Source organism: Phycodurus eques, chromosome 9 (genome assembly GCF_024500275.1).
Source record: "Phycodurus eques isolate BA_2022a chromosome 9, UOR_Pequ_1.1, whole genome shotgun sequence".
NCBI lineage: Eukaryota > Metazoa > Chordata > Actinopteri > Syngnathiformes > Syngnathidae > Phycodurus > Phycodurus eques.
In genome coordinates, this window is record NC_084533.1 from 24,206,192 (window position 1) to 24,227,093 (window position 20,902).

General features: G+C 41.9%; 1 protein-coding gene across 1 annotated transcript; it reads left to right on the forward strand.

The window, feature by feature from the left end:
* Nucleotides 1-5,633: 5,633 nt before the first annotated feature.
* Nucleotides 5,634-10,136, forward strand: LOC133407671 (centromere-associated protein E-like). Its single transcript, XM_061685787.1, has 7 exons — nt 5,634-5,710; nt 6,276-6,365; nt 6,697-6,798; nt 6,880-8,793; nt 8,866-9,008; nt 9,428-9,537; nt 9,787-10,136. The coding sequence occupies exons 2-7, from the start codon at nt 6,293-6,295 to the stop codon at nt 9,920-9,922; spliced, it is 2,478 nt and encodes an 825-aa protein (XP_061541771.1). The 5' UTR covers nt 5,634-5,710; nt 6,276-6,292; the 3' UTR covers nt 9,923-10,136.
* Nucleotides 10,137-20,902: the final 10,766 nt, after the last annotated feature.

Here is a 20,902-nt window from a genome sequence, read left to right on the forward strand (position 1 = left end):
TACTGCCGTTACTAATGTTGGTCATGCCGCGTTGCGACAGCTCGCTTGCTGTCTGGATGCAAATTAGTACATGAGCCAACTCCAGTAATTGAATTAAGAGTGGCCCGACAGGGTCGCGAGAAGCGAGACGAGAGAGAGCGTCAAAGCAGATGACCTCCCGCAGGAGACGCGGTTGGGCCGGACGGGATTAGCAGAAGCAGGGACGGACGGGTCTCGCGGCCACGGCGCTTTTGATGCAGCCAGTGGACTAGTTGTTGGGTTGGGGACCATGAAAAAATATGAAAGACCCACTCAATTCATTTGTGTTGGTGCTTTATGGTCCTGTTTTAAGAGCTTTGCCGCCATCTTGTGGCACCTAGACACAATTTCGAACCCCCTTTTGGGAGGGGCTCAATTATTCGCGGATTTTTACTATTCACAGCGAGGCCGTCATCTATGTGTCCTATCCCCTGCGAATACTGGAGGTTCCTTGAGATACGAGTCACTCGACCATCGAGTTTTTCGAGGTACTATTTTTGAGTAACGAGTGCGCATCCAACCTCCCACCGACAGGTGGCGGCAGCAGACTACACAAAGTCCGGCAAACACTGTGTTACACTGATTTCCTTCCTCCCATTTCCTGTGTTTTTTGTTTGTTTGTTTTTTTTCTTCGTTTTTTTTTTTTTTTTTTTAAACCATGGTTCCTAAGAAAGTATTTCTAAGTGCAATTGTTAAGTTTATGTTCTATTTTATTATGTCATTGCTGTTTTTCATACAGTGCAATACTGTCGAGACCTGTTTAAGTCTTTACATTTAAAGATGTTCTATTGTTTACGTTGTATTTTATGTTATGTTTTGCTGAAGGACATTACCCAAGGTCAAATCCTGAGTCACTCAGATCAGCTCTGGGGCCTTGTACACTGTTTTCATCCACAGCCTCATTTCCTGCCTCTCTGTCTGCTTTAAAAATAAATTTTAAAAAATGAAAAATAAATGACTTTAACACACAAGCAAAGTTTTTTGTTTGTTTGTTTGTTTGTTAGTTTTAAGCAAACCAGGAAGTCAGACGAGGTCGGTAAATAAAGTTTGCAAAGTTAAGTCATCAATCAATGACTGTGTATATACTGTAGTTAGTGAGTTAGTTACAATTAGTTAACTATAGCCAATAGTTCTATTGGGTCCCTGTGAACGTTTACACCACTTACCACGTTTTTGTTTTTGTTTTTTCTTTTGTGACTTTGTCTAAACATATTCACATTTGTTCTCTGGCATTTTATATATTTTTGTCAATTTTTACTGTTGCTATTTAGTTGTATTTATTTTTTTAATCTTGTGACTAGTTGTACATGAATCTATTCATCCACACTGATGGATTTGATTTTATTTCATTTTGACATTTCTTTTGATTTATTCTAAATGTATTTGATTATCCTATTCAATCTGTTTTTATTTAGATGTAGTTATTATTATTAATATAATGACTTAATTATTTTATTTTATTTTCTGTGTCAGTTTCCTTATTTGTTTATAGTCATCCATTTAATTTAATATTCACGCGTACCTGCTCAAATTAACATGAAATTAGCTGACATGATCAGTTGGGATACACAAAATATAACTTTTGTTGGTTTGTTTGTTTGTTTGTTTGTTTTTTTGCAAGCAAATCAAATCCGACTCATGCAGATGGCTTTAAGTGGAACAGAGTTTTAGGAAAAAGAGCCACAAAAAGGCAATTGTTGGAATACAACGGCACTCTCTTCTCTAACCAACACCAACGTGCTTCAGGCTCTTTTTAATCGTTGTCGGGCTTGTGGATGCGAACGTGCAAAGCATGCTGGAAGAACTAAGACAGAATTACTTCTGTGCATCGATGAGCGCAAGCATTATTACCTCCGCCGTGCAGCCAATTCTCAACTTGAACCCCAGAGAAATTCATCCCAAGTCCAAAAAAAATAGAAAAGAGTCATGTAAATAGATGAATAAAACAAAATACGATCAAATTCAACTAATCACAACTCTAACTCCAGAGAAATATAAACCGCATTTAAAGTGAATTAAGACATTTTATATTAATGATGACAAGCAGTATAAAAATGGATGAATAAGATTAAATTCAGCAATTTAGATCCCATTATATATATGTACACACACATATACATATACAGACAGCGGTGTGAAAGTGTTTTCTCCATTCCTGATTTTATTATTATTATTTTGCAGGTTTCTCACACGTAAATGTTTCCCATCACCAAACAAATTTAAATATTAGTCAAAGACAACACAAGTTAACACAAAATGCAGTTTTTTGAATGAAGGTTATTACTAATGGAGGCAAAAAAATTGAAACCTATATTTAAGTGTGACAAACATGAAAAATAAGAACAAATCAGGAAGGGGCCAAATACCTTTTCACACCAAACTATGTATATATATGAAGTAATGAAAATGGATGCATACAATAAATAAAATTAGTACTTCAACCAATTTCATCCATTCAAGTACAATTCAAAAGGGAATTAAAACAAATACAACAGATGAAAAGCAGTATCGAAAATAGATGAAATACAGTTAAATTAAATTCAGAAATGTACAAGTTAGACCCTAGAGTCATATTATAAAGTAACAGTACTCTTACTTGAGTACAATATTTGGCCTCTACCCACCTCTGGTTATGCAACTGTCATTGTGTGCACTTAATTGTGAAGTTAAAGGTTAAGTTAGTAAGCAAGTAAAAACCAGCAGTCCCTTGCGATGATTAGGGTTGGGCATTGAGAATCGAGAACCGATTGGAACAGGGACGAACGTTCCGGTTCTCCCGGAATCGTTAAAATTACAAAAGTTCGGTTCTCAGTTTTGATGCCAACGGTCCGCCGACCCCGGAGAAGGAAGTGGCGAAAACCAACGAAGAAGAACATGCGCGAAGATGTGCTTGTGCACGAAGACGTGCTTGCGCCCAACGGCGGCGGCGAACAAAAGTGTCTCTTAACTATGTTAAAATAAATGACCAGTCACCTCAGTGCAACATGTGGATCAAGATTGTGCAAAGGAGGCTTTCACTATGTGTAGAAGTCTGACACGCTCGCTCAACTAACTGTATCGTCCATCTCCTGATGACAATAATTTTGCCTTTTTCACCACATAAGAGCTTTATGATACTGTAATGCTTTGAACATTTCTGGGTACTTCTCCCAGCCGTGTAAATGTGGGTGTGTGGAAATCAGGCGCACTTACCTTGGCAGCAGTATACAGTCTAACAGCCGGCAGGGCCGAGCATGGGCAGTAATGAAGTCGATGAATCAAACAAACGGTTTGGCTTTCCAACTTTTTCCATCCATGGCCCGAGTCTTTAGATTTCTGGTGTAGGACTCGAGCATTAACCAGTTGCCTTAAACATGAGCTGGACTACTTCGGTACCAGGTTCTTGAGGTATATCCAGTTCATGGTGTAAAAATGGAATGATTTCAAACAGTCGGGTGACTGACTAGAGTTGATGGACTCACCAGAAACATTGCAGACTCAAGGTGACTTTTCATTGACTTGAAAAGGCGGGACTCACTGTAAAGACCACAGACGCAGATGATTCGGTTGATATCGGGTGACTGACTAGTTAGAAGACTCACCGAAATCCCACAGACACAAATGATTCTGTTGATTCAGGAGACTGAAGAGAGAGATTCACCAAAAACACTGCAGACTCAGATGTGTCAGTTGAATCCGGGGACTGGCTAGGGTTAGGAAACTCACTTGAATCACTGTAGGCTCAGATAATTCTGTTGAATTGAGTGACTGACTCAAATTAGTGGACTCATCTGCAACACTGGTGACAGCAGATGATACAGTTGTACCAGGAGACTCACTCAAATTAGTGCAATCTACAGACATAATGCATAGTTAAATAGTTCAGTTCTATCTAGACACTGAAGAGAGTTTGCAGACTCACCAGAAACCCAGCAGACTTGCATGATTCCGGTGAAGGATTGAAAAAACAAAATAAGCAACAACTGTCACGCTTAGGGGTTCATAGTGATGGTGTGGAGGCAGAAAAGTGTCAATAATTGTATAATTTGTAAATGTGTCTTTTGATAATTGTGTGTTTTTATGTCTAGTTTTTTTTTTTTTACCTGAATGCTGCAAATTGGGAGATGCCAAACTGATTTTCATTGTTCCCGTGACTCTATTGTATACTCATTTTTAAACGACCAATAGTATATCAAATTTTGGGTAAAATGTGTAATTGAATACAGCAGTGTGCCGCCAGGAGGATCCCGGGTGTATTTCATCAATACAATTACGTCTGAAAAAGATAAAAACCTCATGAATCCAATTACAAAAGAAGCTTTTAAATGTCAACCTTCTTCACAGGAGCTCAATATTCCTCCAAGTGTGTGTTTACGTCTCTAATCGTGTCCTGAAAAGAGAGCAAAATCATCTGATGATGATTGACTCCCGTTTCCTCCCTGATACGCATTTGAGTTAGTCTGTTGGAGCGAGGCTCATCTCACCGCGTTCAAAACATTACGCTTCCTCCCCTGTCTGATAATGAACTGTGACTGTGAGGCACATTAATCCTATTTGTCTTTTTGCCACGGCTGCTAAAACTCAACAGCGGCCTCAGAGCTTATTGGACTCCATTTGTCTTCGCACTCTCACCTTATTTTATAACTACTGTGCCTCGTGCTTGGAGTTTTTACTCATTTGTAGCCTTAAGTGTTAAATCTAAGCCTTTGCTAACGTTCTGTCAAATAGTCAAATGTTATCTTGACGCGTCACTCATTTTATTATCAATTTGTCATAATCATTATTTGATGGTTTATTTGTGGATGAAACAAATAAAAGTCATCCAATAAGATTCTTAACACTTTGATGAGCAAAGCCAATGATGGTAGCATGCTAGCAGATAGCATGATGACCAAAGCCAATAATGGTAGCATGCTAGCACAAAGCAACCTTCAGGTAGTTGCTTGAATCCCAGGCAAAATTGTAAAAATACTTTTGCGGAGAATGTCAAATGTGTATATAATCAGTGTGATATATGATTCTGATTCTGAAGCACTGTGGCGACTGGTTGTTTTTTTTCCCTAGCATGTAGCTCTTAAGTGCTAAATCTTGTCAAATACACCTTCCATTTACTTTCCGTCAAATTTTCAAAAGTTAGTTTGTGTTAACTGTAGTTAACTGTTTACTGGTCTCTTAGAGGATTGCGGATGAATAAGAACATTTTACTGCAAAATCTAAGTACTCACGCAAGCTAGCACCGTTAGCATCATACATCTGCCTGAATCACAGTCCAAACTGTAAAAATGTGTTAAGGAGGGAGGGGAGTGGAAATGAAGCGGAAGGTTTTTCTGAATGATAAAACAAAACTAAAACTGTAATTTCTGTGGGAAATGAGCGAGCTTGCACTTTAACTTTTTGAGGATAAGTTTGAACTTTTGTCACTTGACCTGAGCAAGGAATTGAAGTGAGGTAAAAGGGGAAGAGAAAGTCCAGATGAAGACTCGATCGAGGCAAGAAAGGAAAAAGAAACTCAAGTGCTTCCCTAGCAATGATGTCAATGAACTCCAGTTGCACAGATCATCATAAAGTGTCAATATACAGTAGGTGTGTTCGTTTACAACCAATCACAACCCAGATAACTTCCTGTGTTATTCAGAGAAAAATGCATTGGTCATTTCATGTGAAAGCAGATCCCCTCAAAATTTTTACAGTTTTCTATCATCACGGTTTCAAGGTAAGGACTTGTTTCATGGTTTTATTACAGTAGGCCTAAACAGTTGTAAATTAGATATCGTAAAACACTGGGTGTCAAATGCCTAAGTCTGAAAACGTAGAATTTTTGGGCATCCATTGAACCAAGAAGTCAAGAGAAATAGTGGGAAATAGCTACACTTAAAAAAAAAAAAGGGTAACAAAACAGTTGTTGCATCCAAAAATAATGTGTCTAGATAGCAATTTTGAGAATAAATTGTATTGTCCAGCAAATTATGTTGGAGGTTAAATTGAACCATTATTAAAGGTTGGTGGTTGGTCTAACTTTTGGGCGGATTTTTGTTTGTTTGTGTCGGACACTTTTGGATAGTTAAACAGCAACCAATGTTCCAATTGAATTAATATTTGAAGATGTTTAGAACACTTTTTATTCAAACTCGTCATAAAGTGGACAGTGGAAAAATTTGACTTTATAATTATGTTACTATTGGCAGTATTACAAAATCGAAGGAAGAGATATTAACAACTGACTACATTCTTTTTGTTTTTGTTTTGCATTATGCACAAATTTTCCCTTTCCCAACTAGGAAAAACACTGCTCAACATGGATTCCATGGAACTTGATGACTGCGCCTATTCAAATAAGAACTTTACGATGCAAGGGCTCGTCACCAAAGGTAATGTACGATAAAAATCAGAATCAGAATCAGTATCAGAATCATCTTTATTTGCCAAGTATGTCCAAAACGCACAAGGAATTTGTCTCCGGTAGTTGGAGCCAACAAATTAGGCTGGAGGTGACATCAGACCATTTTAATGTTATATTATAAATGTTTTCATTAACAGTATATATAAAAAGTGTTTCAATTTTATCTGGTTTTTTTTTACATTTTATTTTTTAATTCCTGTTTTTATATTTTTATTTTAATCAGAGATGTAACGATGCCCCAAAGAAAATAATATTCACCTTGATGTAAACTGATAATATATTCCTTTCAATTGATTTAGTGAATTTTCAACAAAGAAACAAGTCATCCAGATGTGTCACTGTGTGTCTTGGTTTACTGTGCGCTGTCTCACTGGCCGGTAACATTGGACAATTCATCTACTGTACGTCACCCTGAAAACGTAAGCATGAGTAAAAAGGACTTTTTTTTTTAACTGGTTTCGACACTGAATTCTTTTCCACAGACGAGCTAATGCCTGGTTTTTCAATGCGGGACCGGGCTAATTCTGATCATCTGACTCAAGACCTCCATCTCAACAGCGACATGTTTCCCACAGATAGAGACCACGTGGAGAGAAACCAGCTGGAGGTCATGTTGAATAATCTGACAAGTAACAAAGACCTGTTACAGGCCAGTTACGAATCCCTTGTTGAAGAGAAACAACAGTTGGAGAAAAAATACAATTCACTGGTGAAAGAGAGAGATAGACTACTCGGCAGCGAAACAGTTTGGACTGCCGAAAGAGACGAGTTGAGGACCAACTTCCAGAGTGTGAAGCAGCAACATGATCAGTTGCAGACTAATTACAGTCTCCTAAATACAGAGAACGATGTGCTACAAACCTTAAATAGTGCACTGGGGACAGACAAAGACCAGTTACAGGCCAGTTACGAGTCCCTTGTTAAAGAGAAAGACCAGTTACAGACTCGTTACGATTCTCTTGTTGAAGAGCAAGCACACCTTCAAACCAGTAAAACTACTGTGGCTGCTGAACGGGATGAGCTAAAGTCCAGCCTAAACAGTCTTAAAAATGAGAAAGACCAGTTACAACACAGTTACTCTTCATTAAGAAGCGAGAAGGACCCGTTACAGGCCAGTTACGAGTCCCTTGTCAAAGACAAACACCAGTTACAGACAAGCTATGATTCCCTCATGAAAGAAAAAGAACACATTCAAAATAATCAAACCACTGTGGCTGCTGAGTTCAAGTCCTGCTTCAACAGTCTGAAAAATGAGAAAGACCACTTCCAATGCAATTACTCTTCACTGAGAAGCGAGCAAGACCAGTTACAGGCCCATTATGAGTCCCTCGTCAAAGAGAAAGATGTATTACAGACCAGCTACGATTCCCTCATGAGAGAAAAAGAGCTTCTGCTAACGAGTAAAACCAATGTAGCTGCCGAAAGAGATCAGTTCAAGTCCCGCTTCAACAATCTGAAAAATGAGAAAGACCAGTTGCAACGAGATTACGCTTCACTGAGGAATGACAAAGACCTGTTACAGGTCAGTTACGGCTCCCTGGTTAAAGAGAAAGAACACCTTCAAACCAGTAAAACCACCTTGTCTGCTGAAAGAGATCAGTTTGGGTCCCGCTTTAACAGTCTGAAAAATGAGAATGACCAGTTACAACGTGATTACTCTTCACTGAGAAGCAAGAAAGATCAGTTACAGACCAGCTACGATTGTCTCTCTAAAGAAAAACAGCTTCTCCTTGCGACTAAAACCACTTTGTCAACTGAAAAAGACGAGTTCCTGTCCCGCCTTAACAATCTGGAAAATGAGAAAGACCAGTTGCAACACAGTTACTCTTCATTGAGAAGCGAGAAGGACCAGTTACAGGCCCGTTACAATTCCCTCGATCAGGAGAAAAAACTTCTCCTTGCAAGTGAAACCACTTTGTCAACTGAAAGAGATCAGTTGAGGTCCCGCTTTAACGGTCTGAAAAATGAGCAAGATCAGCTACAACGCAGTTATTCTTCGCTGAGAAGCGAAAAAGACCAGTTACAGACCCGTCACGCATCACTCGTTCAAGAGAAAGCGGTACTTCTAACCAATAACACCAATCTGGCTGCTGAGAGACATGTGTTCAAGTCCCTCTACAATGATATTAAAAATGACAGAGCGCATTTACAGAACAATTACACTTTGCTGGAGGCTGACAGAGACCGGCTGGAAAGAAATAACACAGCATTGAGCATCAGTGAAAGTATGTGTCAGACCAGGTACTGGCTCCTGCAAAGACAAAAGGAGCGCATTCACAATGACTGCGACACTCTGCGGGTTGAATATGAGCAGCTTCGCGGAAACCAAAGCAGCCTTGAGACACAAAGGTACCAGTTGCAGAAGAACGTGGACAAGATGACCGGCAAGCTGAGCTGTAAGACCACTACGGACACCGGTGCAGTGACCGGATTGCCTTATCGATCTCAATTTTGTTGACATTTTCTAGACATGCTCTGTGGGGTCGGCTGGAGAAAGTTTGACGGCAACTGCTACTTTGTGTCAAGCTTGAGTAAGAACTGGGCGGAAAGCAGACAAGACTGCATCAGCAAGGGAGGCGATCTGGTTACTATAAACAGCAAGGAGGAACAGGTGAGACCAACAGACTCCAACATAAATAAAGCGTTCAATTGGCTCAGTGGGATCCTCTGTTTTGGAGTCTCTGACTTTACTCCAATTGCACACTGTAATCTACTGTGCACCACAAAGGTGGCTCGGTTGTTTCCTGGGGCTGCTTTGTTCCATCTGGCACAGGGTGTCATGAATCTGTGCAGGGCACAATGAAGTCTCAAGAGTATCAAGGCATTCTCATGTGAAAATGTGCTGCTTTGTAGTTTGTCAATATTCATTTTTGGCAAATTCCAGTCTTGTCAGTCTCAAGTTATTTCAGCGACCATGGTGGGTTTTTTTTTTCTTTCATAATGGAAAGGTATCAACAATTTTATACACTTAATTCCTTCAACAAGAGTATACTACTGGTACACATTCCTGATTGTGGTCTTCACAAACAGGTATTCGTTAATGGTTTATTGAGGCAAGGCCAGCAGGCGTGGATTGGTCTGAGCGACCAAATCGAGGAAGGAACGTGGGTTTGGGTGGATGGGACCCCTCTCACCACAGAGTAAGTCTAAACTTTTTTTAATATGTCAACATTTCCCAACAATGTGTTCTCACTTCCAGGTTTTATTTCACTTAGTTCTAAGGAAGGTTGGAGAAGTAAACAAAACAAAGAAAAAACAAAGAAACAAAAAACTGCAGTGCCATGTGATACAACATGTACAGTACATGTTTGATGAATGTGTTTCGTTTATGTTGATTTTTTTTAAATGTATGAGTGTTTGCTTTGTTTTTTGTTTTTTTCCCCTAATAGGTTCTGGAAGAAGGGTCAGCCCAACAACAACCGGAACCAGGACTGCGGTGAAAACCAGAGCAAATCCTTTTTCAAGTTCGGAGGCTGGAATGACGATAGGTGTTCCCTTAAACAACGATGGATTTGTGAGATTTGAAGACAATATGTAGCTTAAGACCTAACCCATTACACTTAATGGATACCTGCCGATACAGTACATCTATTTGTGTTGAATTACTTTCAGAAATAATGCAAAATGATTAAACCTTAGGATTTTTTTTTTAGTCCTATTTTTATGTGAAAATGAAAACATGATTTATTTGGGTAAATCACCCTCATACAGGCTTTGTATACAAACTACACTGTTCACCATGCATGTAAATAAAATTATACAACAAAGTTCATGACTGAAATACAGGGTTGAATTTTTGTGATGATTGATTCTTAGTTTGATTTTAATTCTTTAATTGGATGAATTTGTATGAATTGTATGAATTTTGTCATGCTATATACTGTCAAATTTAGCTGCCTCTCATATATCCATCCATCCATCCATCCATTGTCTTCCGCTTATCCGAGGTCGGGTCGCTGGGGCAGTAGCCTCAGCAGGGAAGCCCAGACTTCCCTCTTCCCAGCCACTTCCTCTAGCTCTTCCGAGGGGATCCTGAGGCGTTCCCAGGCAAGCCGAGAGACGTAGTCCCTCCAGCGTGTCCTCGGGGTCTCCTCCCGGTGGGACGTGCCCAGAACACCTCACCAGGGAGGCATCCTAAACAGATGCCCGAGCCACCCCATCTGGCTCCTCTCAATGCGGAGGAGCATTGAGAGGAGAGCATGGTCTCAGATTTGGAGGTGCTGATTATCATCCCAGCCGCTTCACACTTGGCTGCGAACCGCTCCAGTGAGAGTTGGAGATCACGGCTTGATGAAGCCAACAGAATCACATCCTCTGCAAAAAGCACAGATGCGATTCTGAGGCCACCAAACCGGACCCCGTCTTCGCCTCAGCTGCGCCTAGAAATTCTGTCCATAAAAGTTATGAACAGAATCGGTGACAAAGGGCAGCCTTGGTGGAATCCAACACTCACCAGAAACGAGTCTGACTTACTGTCGGCAATGGGGACCAAACTCTGACTCCAGTCGTACAGGGACTGAACAGCCCGTATCAGGTGGTTCGGTACCCCATACTCCAGAAGCACCCCCCACAGGGCTCCACAAGGGACACGGTCGAAAGCCTTCTTAAAGTCCACAAAACACATGTGGACTGGTTGGGCAAACTGCCATGCACCCTCGAAGACCCTGCCGAGGGTGAAGAGCCGGTCCACGAGTTGGAACACACCCTCCGGTCCCCCTTCTTAAAAAGGGGGACCACTATCCCAGTCTTTCAATCCAGAGGCACTGTCCCCAATGTCCACGCGATGTTGCAGAGGCGTGTCAACGAGGACAGCCCCACAACATCCAGAGCCTTCAGAAACTCCGGGCGAATCTCATCCACCCCCGGGGCCTTGCCACCGAGGAGCTTTTTAACCACCTCGGGGACCTCAACCCCAGAGATAGGAGACACCCTTATGCTTGAACATGGTGTTCGTTATGGACAACCCGTGGTGAGCACAGAAGTCCGATAACAGAACACCGCTCGGTTTCTGATCGGGGGGACCGTTCCTCCCAATCACGCCCTTCCAGGTCTCATTGTCATTGTCCATGTGAGCATTGAAGTCCCCCAGCAGAACGATGGAGTCCCACCTCCAGGCCTGGCTCCAGAGGGGGGCCCCGGTGACCCGTGTCCGGGCAAGGGAAACCTAGATCCATATATTTTGTTCTTCATAGGGGTTTTTGGAGCCGTGCTTTGTCTGGTCCCTCACCTAGGACCTGTTTGCCATGGGTGACCCTACCAGGGGCGTGAAGCCCCAGACAACTTAGCTCCTAGGATCATTGGGATGCACAAACCCCTCCACCACGATAAGGTGACAGCTCAAGGAGAGGTATCTCTACATATCCATCCATCCAGCCATCCATTTTCTGAGCCGCTTCTCCTCACTAGGGTCGCGGGCGTGCTGGAGCCTATCCCAGCTGTCATCGGGCAGGAGGCGGGGTACACCCTGAACTGGTTGCCAGCCAATCGCAGGGCATATCTCTATATATATTTTTAAAAATTCATAAAATGAGGACAAGCAGTAATGAAAATGGATGAATAAATTGAAATAAATAAAAGTTGAACTTCAACACTAGAAAATACAAAGGGACTTAAAACAAATACAACAGATAACAAGTGGTATAGAAAATGGATGAATGAAATCAAATACAGTTAAATTCAGAAATTTACAACTTAGACCCCCAAAAGTAAAATTCCAAGTCAATTTCAACAATTTTATTCGCATGATGACAATCAATTTTGTAACTGGATGAATTCAGCAAAATAAAACAGCATAAAATCACAATTTAAACAACTGAAATTTGTTTTAAAACATTTTATCCCAGTGAGTGTAAAGCAGGATAGAATATGATTGATGACAATAAAATAAAATTAAATTCATACATGTATGATTTGAACACCAGGAAAAAAAATAAAAGGTTAATCTTAAATCTTAATGAGGACAAGTGGTATTCACCCATTACACACCCATAAAAGGAATGAGTAAATATATTTTGGGAAATTCACCATTTTAACCCAAGAAAATGTGAGTATTATTCATGGGAATTGTAGCATTATCAAATATTTCATTATTATTTTTTTGTGTATGTATTTACATTAAATGTATCATTCATTTTAAAGAGTAAATACATTGGTAAGTCTTTAATACTACATAGTACACGAGAGTACTGCAATATGTTTTAACTTTTAGACATGGGTACATGTATGCATATACAGTATTCTTTTACACATTTGAAAAGGGGAGAGCAAGTGAAACGCTGCAGTTAAGTGTAATACCATCAAGGATCACAAGGTGTCACTGTCGCATTGCTTCAAATGTCCTTGCTCACCAGTGTCACCGTTCACATTATTTGTGATCTTTGTACGGTCAGTTGGAGTTAATTTGTTGAATTTTAATATAAGAAATTAAGGTAGTGACTGGCCCATATTGAATTTGGCTTTTTAAAAAAAGTGCAGTTTTCCTTGAAAGTACTTGAAAGTACTACCATATGCGCGTGTCCTTCTTTTGAAGACAGTTGCTGTGTTCTCAAAGTAAAATCAATGCACCTTGTCTGGTTAAGAGATAATGTAGAGTTTTTCTCCAGGGATTGTACTCACAGGACGTTTCGCCCATGTGTGTGCGTGTGTGTGTGTGTGTGTTAGCGTTCAATTAATCTTCTCCAAAAGGCACAAAAAGCAATTTTGCAGGCGTTAAGATTTTAGTAGTGGTACCTGAGGCAAAATAGCGGAAGCTAGCAGAGAGTATTATGTTAACGACATTGCTGAGTCAATAAACGCTGACTTTGCGGAGGTGACGGCAAGATTGACACTTTATTATCATCCATCTGCACCGGATTTAAATGCATGTTCTTTTTTTTCATCAATAACGGTTGAGTAATTGCCCGTCTTAGACAGACAAGACGAATTGAAGGACGGACAGAAAAGCAGACCTAAAAACATGGATGGAAAGATGACGGACTCAACCCACTGCAGATAGATGGATGGAGTCAGAGACAGACAGAGTGCGACAAGATCCAGAGGATATGTAGATAACTTGTTATAAATCAGCAGGGTGCTTTCTTTGAAATAGGACAATAATCCCCGAAGGTTTGAAACCTGGAAGGACACTTGACAGAAATACAAACCTGCATAGAGAATAAGCCAGATGGTTCGTAAGAACGTAAATCAATTCTTTACATTGAGCCATCACTTTTAAAACTGCTCCTCAGGTGGTGCCATTACCTGAGGATCCATGTCTTGATTGTCAAGATAATTGCTGTGAAAGTGCAACCGCGGTGCCGTCAAATATATGCGTAAAAGAAAATCTGTGACCGGGGGCCAAAGGAACCCTTCAACCTCACGATTGGACTACCTAAATCCAGCGATCACGTGTCAAGAATGGCGAGTAGAGGTGCCGGCGGGTCCCCGAGGCACGCATTACGTCAAACTCAACATCAGATGCATTTACGGTATCGAATCCCACGTTGATTATAAAGCGCCTGAAGGAAGCATAAATCATAAACTGCACTCAGACTCAGGCTTAAAGGTATGTTTAGAAAAAGCCTTCGACTGGTGACACCCACTTTCAAGGAAAAGGGCCATCTCCTTATAAGATCTGACAGAACTTCCACAGTCAGGTCCATTTTGGTAGCGTGGAATGGAGGAATTAAAAAAAACAAGAAAAAAAGCCATTCCACTGAGGTCGCAAGTTGTGCAGTTTCCAACCCTGAACTAATCTGGGCTGCATGCTGTGCGGTGAGCTTTCCACTCTGGAGCGTAGTAGCTCATGTCGTCGTTGTAGAGTCTTTAATTCGACATGAAATCCTGGAGAGACCGTGTGGCGTTGCCTAGCTCGTTCCACTCTGTGTTTTCCGGCTTGGTGACAAACCCCCAGAAACACTGAGCACGGAATTTTAACGTTGCGAAGTTAACCTCCCAATAGATGTCGGAATTCTTTTGGTCTCCGACCGCCCACCTCTCGACCTGTCAATCAGACACTTGACCCTTTATTACAGACGGATGTGACGTCGGCCCCATGGCTGGAAGATGGTGCGTTGTACTGTAAATCCATCTGCGTTCAGTTCTGGGAACAGGAGCGCTGCGCCCCAACATGCTCCTTCTGTTGAAGAGGAGCTACTGCACATGTGCGACTTATATGGCTAAAGAATTTTGCAGCCCAGGGAGGAATCATGTCACAAATTAGACAACACAGATGAACGAAAAAACGTTACTCATCATTAACCATCTAATATTTATCCTGTTCATCAGTAAATAGATACTGAACATACAGTCCCCTCCAAAAGGATTGGAACTGCAAGGTCAATTCCTTTGTTTTGGTTGTATACTGAAGACAATTTGGGTTTCAAATTAAAAGAAGACTATGAGACAAAAGTTCAGAATTACAGCTTTCATTTCATGGGCTTTACATCTAGATGCGTTCAACAATTCAGCACAGAGCACCTCTTGTTTGAACCCACCCACTTTTCAAGTGAGCAAAAGTACTGGAACAGACATTATTAAATTAACTTAAAGTGGATAACATTTAAATTTGGTGGCATAACCCTTGCTTGCAATAACTGCATCAAGCCTGCGACCCATTGACTTCACCAGACTGTTGCATTCTTTATTTGAAATGCTTTTCCAGGCCTTTACTGCAGCCTCTTTCAGTTTTTTTTGTTTCTGGGGGTTTCCTCTTTCAGTTTTCTTTTGTTTCTGGGGGTTTCTCTCTTCAGTCTCCTGTTCAGGAGGTAAAATGCATGCTCTATTGGGTTAAGGTCCGGTGATTGACTTGGCCAGCCTGAGACCTTCCACTTTTCAATTGGTCGCAGGCTGATGCAGTTATTGCAACTAAGGGTTATGCCACTGAATATTAAACATTATTCACAAATGTATTAATGTCAATTTTAATACTTTGTTGAGGTATTCGCTGAGGTCACCAAGGTGGTTAAAAAGCTCCTCGGTGGCAAGGCCCGGGGGCGGATGAGATTCGCCCAGAGTCCCTAAAGGCTCTGAATGTTGTGGGGCTGTCCTGGTTGACACGCCTCTGCAACATCGCGTGGACATCGGGGACAGTGCCTCTGGATTGGCAGACTGGGGTAGTGGTCCCCCTTTTTAAGAAGGGGGACCAGAGGGTCTGCTCCAACTACAGGGGATCACACTCCTCAGCCTCTTCGTAAGGTCTATTCGGGGGTGCTGGGGAGTAGGGTCCATCGGGAAGTCGAATCTCAGATTCAGGAGGAGCAGTGTGGTTTTCGTCCTGGCCGTGGAACAGTGGACCAGCTCTACACCCTCGGCAGGGTCCTCGAGGGTGCATGGGAGATCCCCCAACCAGTCTACATGTGTTTTGTGAACTTGGAGAAGGCGTTCGATCGTGTCCCTTGGGGGGTTCTGTGGGGGGTGCTTCGGGACTACAGGCTACTGAACCCCCTGATACGGGCTGTTCGGTCCCTGAACGTCCAGTGTCAGAGTTTGGTGAGCATTGCTGGCAGTAAGTCGGACTTGTTTCCGGTGAGGGTTGGACTCTGCCAAGGCTGCCCTTTGTCACCGAATCTGTTCATAACTTTTATGGACAGAATTTCTTAGCGCAGCAGAGGCGTAGAGGGGGTCCGGTTTGGTGGCCTCAGTATTGCATCTTTGCTTTTTGCAGATGATGTGGTTCTGTTGGCTTCATCAAACCGTGATCGCCAACTCTCACTGGAGTGGTTCGCCGCCGACTATGAAGCGGCTGGAATGAGAAGCAGCACCTCCAAATCTGAGACCATCGTCCACAGACGGAAAAGGGTGGAGCTCCATCTCCGGGTCGGGGATGAGCTCCTGCTCCAAGTGGAGGAGTTCAACTATCTTGGGGTCTTTTTCAGGAATGAGGGAAGAATGGAACTGGAAATCAACAGGCGGATCGGTGCAGCGTCTGCAGTGATGTGAAGTTTGTATCGGTCTTTTGTGGTGAAGAACAAGCTTAGCCGAAAGGCGAAGCACTCCATTTACTGGTCGATCTACGTTCCTACCCTCACCTATGGTCACGAGCTGTGGGTCGTGACCGAAAGAACAAGATCTCGGATACAAGCAGCCGAAAAGAGTTTCCTCCCCAGGGTGTCCAGCTCTCCCTTAGAGATGGAGAGACTATGTCTCTCGGCTGGCCTGGGAACGCCTCGGGATGCCCTCGGAAGAGCTGGAGGAAGAGGCTGGGGAGAAGGAAGTCTGGGCTTCCTTGCTAAAGCTACTGCCCCCGCGACCCAACCTCGGATAAGTTGAAGAAGATGGATGGATATGAAATGTTATTCACTTTAAGTTAATTTAATAATGTCTGTTCCAATACCTTTGCTCACTTGAAAATTGGGTGGCTTCAAACAAAAGCTTCTCTGTCCTGAGATGTTTGACACATCTAGATTTAAATACCATGAAATAAAAGCTGGAATTCTGAACTTTTGTCTCATATTCATCTTTTTATTTGAAACCCAAATGTCTTCAATATATAACAAAAACAAAGGAATTGACTTTGCCGTTCCAATACTTCTGGAGAGGACTGTATATTTTGAAATAGTTGTATTTCATTTCTTTTTATTTAATCTTGTTCAAGTGAAAGTGGTGATTGGTAGGGCGTCTGCAACTGATTATTTCCTATAGTTTAAAAAAAAAAAAAAACTGATTTCAAGACACGGGAAGCACAGCCAGTTGACGGTGACTGGACTATAGTTCTGCGGATCATTTTATCATTTTCAAGCAAGGCAAGATGAATGTGTGAGATTATGTTCACATTTTTATTGGATCCAGCTGCCACAAAAAGATCGATTAGCAAATTTGTCGAACACCATTCCGTTAAGATGTCGCTTAACAAAATAAATAAATAAATAAAATAACACAAAGTTATGCGACTGTCATTGTGCGCACCTAATTGCTAAGTTAAAGGTTAAGTTGCTCATTTGCTCCAAAAGCAATGTTTGAAAAAAAAAAAAAAAAAAAAAGCACAGCACGTCCTATTACACGGATTAACAATGAATAGCAAATAACGTTTCAAAGGTGTGTGCCTGCAGCGTCCATAACGGGCAATAAATCCGCTTTTATCGCTCCTGCATTCCCAGGGATGAATGTCGCCCTCCACGGAGCAGAATAAGATATTCGGCATCCCTCTCCGTCGCAACATTGCTCATGCGGTATCTACGCCATCAGGACGGCAGGATCACGTTTCATCTTTCGTTTTTTTTGTTGCCATTTTCTGATTGGTGCACTACGCTTGGCTGACGAGGAAGTGTGTTGTCAGCACTTTCACACATTCGTAATAACCTGGTGTCGCCGCTTTGTAAATGTGACTTGCGTGTCGAGGACACGCTACAGAGATTTTTACAATCGTGGATCAAGTGTTCTGTGGTAGTCGCATTTGGAATAAATGGTTCTTTGTATCGTAGAGCCGCAACAGACGGCCAGAGGTGGAAATAGTGCTCACACTAAGATATATGTATAACAAGTTTTAGATGTTCGCTTTGCAATTAAAAACCAGCAATCTCTTGCGATGATGAGTCACACATTCCTCATCTAATCAAGCCTTCCCACTCCCACTCATCACAAAGGACAATAACACGGCAAACTATTGAGCACCCCCTCCCAATAAAATCAGAACCTTGGCGGATGTTTGAATGCGCACTTTCGCCTGCCAACGCGATTCCTCTGTCCGTTCAGTTCAGGGCCATTGTGGAGGGAAGCCTTTTGGCCAGCAGCCAAAACAGTTGGTGGCCGCTCTGTGAAATGACTCACGAGAAAGCTGTGCTATGGTAACTGTCAGTGTGTTTTTGGGTAATTAAAGGAGATGCTTTAGGGGGACGTTTAGGCCAAAACATGATCACATTGTCGGGGGAACAACGGCCTCCGTGATGAGCGAAAGATTAGTGTTTGAGCTCCTCGAGGCCTCCTCATCATGCGTCAGATGGAGCACCTGGTGAGGCAACTTTGACAACCAAGGCCGCCCCCCTCCCGGGTTGCCGCTACCACCCACCTCCTTCTCAACCTGTCTCACCCAACCAACTGTATCGTCCATCTCTTGATGACTTTGTCGGTATGTCTCATGATAATTTTGCCTTTTTCACCACATAAGATCTTTATGATGCTGTAATGATTTGAATGAGACTCTCTTGGGAATCGGAATGTCTTGGGCTGCACCTGTCCTGGTTAAAGCTCAGCATTTCTGGGTACTTCTCCCAGTCGTGTAAATGTGGGAGTGTGGAAATCAAGGGCACTTACCTTGGCAGCAGCATACCGTCTAACAGACGGCAGGGCCGAGCATGGGCAGTAATGAAGTCGATGAATCAAATAAATGATTTGGCTTTCCAACTTTTTCCATCCATGGCCCAAGTCTTTAGAGTTCTGGTGCAGGACTTGGGCATTGGGCTGGAACTTCTGAACAAGGTTCTTGAGGTATATCCAGTTCATGGTGTAACGATGACTCACTGTAAAGACCACAGACACAGGTGATTCAGTTGATATCGGATGACTGACTAGTTTGAAGACTCACCGAAAGCCCACAGACAAATGATTCCGTTGATTCAGGCGATTGGCTCAAGTTAGTGGACTCACCTGCAACACTGCTGACTCAAATGCTTCTGTTGAATCAGTAGACTGACTCAAATAGTGCACTCACCAGAAATACTGCGTACTACCTGTAAAATTATTCAGTTCAATCGAGAAACTGAAGAGAAATTGCAGACTCACCAGAAACCCTGCCAACTTGGAGGATTCAGGTGAACTGAGAGACTGACTCAAGTTAGCAGAGTTACTGGAAAAACTGCACACTCAAATGAGTCAGGTGAATTGATTCAAATAAGTAGACTCACCAGAAACACTACAGACTCAGTGGACTTTCTTCACTGACTTTAGTTAAGAGACTTAACGCTGACAAAAAAATAAATAAATAAAAGATTCAGTTGAACTGGGAGACTGATTTGGCAAGTTGGCAGACTCGGTGGAAAGCTCGAAAACTGAGATGATTGAGTTGAATCAGGTGTTTGACTCAGGGGTCGCAGCCCCACCGGACACCCAGAAGGTTCACTGACTTTGCAAATGTTGCATTGTTCGCTGTCACAGCCTCTTTGTGAAGCCAGCTGGGCAGAGGTGTTGGAGGCTGCAGGTGGCGGGGTGTTAAGACCGGGCCTGTACCTGTGACTCACTGACCACAGGTGTCAGTCAAAGCAGAGGAATGCGGTAAACAAGGCCTGTGTGGTCCCACTTGACATGTGGAGGCCAACGGCACGATTCACATGATCATCACAAGAAGCACGGTGTCTTTATGAGTCATAACTGCTCCCAGGGGTCTTCATGCTCACCCCTCAGGGTGGTAAAAATCTGGTTCAGGTTCTACTTGATTGGAGTCTGGCCATAGTGAAATTTATATTTATATGTGTAGTTCTTTTTCTTTCTTTTTTCCTCTCAATGCTGCAAATTGGGAGATGCCAAGCTGATTGTCATTGTTCCTGTGACTCTCTTGTATTCTCATTTTTAAAAGACCAATAATATATAACATTTGGGGTAAAATGTGTAATTGAACACAGCAGTGTGCCACCAGGAGGATTTCCTCAATACAATTATGTCTGAAAAAGATAAAAACATCATCAATCCAATTACAAAAGAAGCTTTTAAATGTCAACCTTCTTTACAAGAGCTTAATATTCCTCCAAGTGTGTGTTTATGTCTCTAATCGTGTCCTGAAAAGAAAGCTAAATCATCTGATGATGATTGACTCCCGTTTCCTCCCTGATACGCATTTGAGTTAGTCTGTTGGAGCGAGGCTCATCTCGCCGCGTTCAAAACATTACCCTTCCTCCCCTGTCTGATAATGAACTGTGACTGTAAGGCACATTAATCCTATTTGTCTTTTTGTCACGGCTGCTAAAACTCAACAGCGGCCTCAAAGCTTATTGCACTCCATTTGTCTTCGCACTCTCGCCTTATTTTATAACCACTGTACATCGTGCTTGGAGTTTTTACTCATTTGTAGCCTTAAGTGCTAAATCTAACCCTTTGCTAACATTCTGTCAAATAGTCAAATGTTAGCTTGAAGTGTCACTCATTTTATTATCAATTTGTCATGAGAATTATTTGATGGTTTATTTGTGGACGAATAAAACAAAAGTCATGCAGTAAAATTTTTTTACACTTAGATGGCCAAAAGCCAATAATGGTAGCATGTTAGCACATAGCTTGATGACCAAAGCCAATAATGGTAGCATGCTAGCACATAGCAAGCCTCAGACAGTAGCTTGAATCTCAAGCAAAATTGTAAAAATGCTTTTGGGGAGAGTGTCAAATGTGTATATAATCTTTATTTTAGAAGCACTGTGGCGACTGGTTGTTTTTTTTCCCTAGCATGTAGCTTTAAGTGCTCAATCTTGTTAAATACACCTTCCATTGACTTGCCGTCAAATTTTCAAAAGTCAGTTTGTGTTAACTGTAGTTAACTGTTTACTAGTCTCTTAGAGGATTGCGGATGAATAAGAACATTTTACTGCAAAAGCTAACTACACA

Bases quoted from the DNA above. Each gene is read 5' to 3' on its own strand.
- LOC133407671 (XM_061685787.1), top strand. From the start codon at position 6,293: ATGGATTCCATGGAACTTGATGACTGCGCCTATTCAAATAAGAACTTT. The intron at 9,009-9,427 runs GTGAGACCAACA...CTTCACAAACAG, and splicing joins TAAACAGCAAGGAGGAACAG to GTATTCGTTAATGGTTTATT. The intron at 9,538-9,786 runs GTAAGTCTAAAC...TTCCCCTAATAG, and splicing joins GGGACCCCTCTCACCACAGA to GTTCTGGAAGAAGGGTCAGC.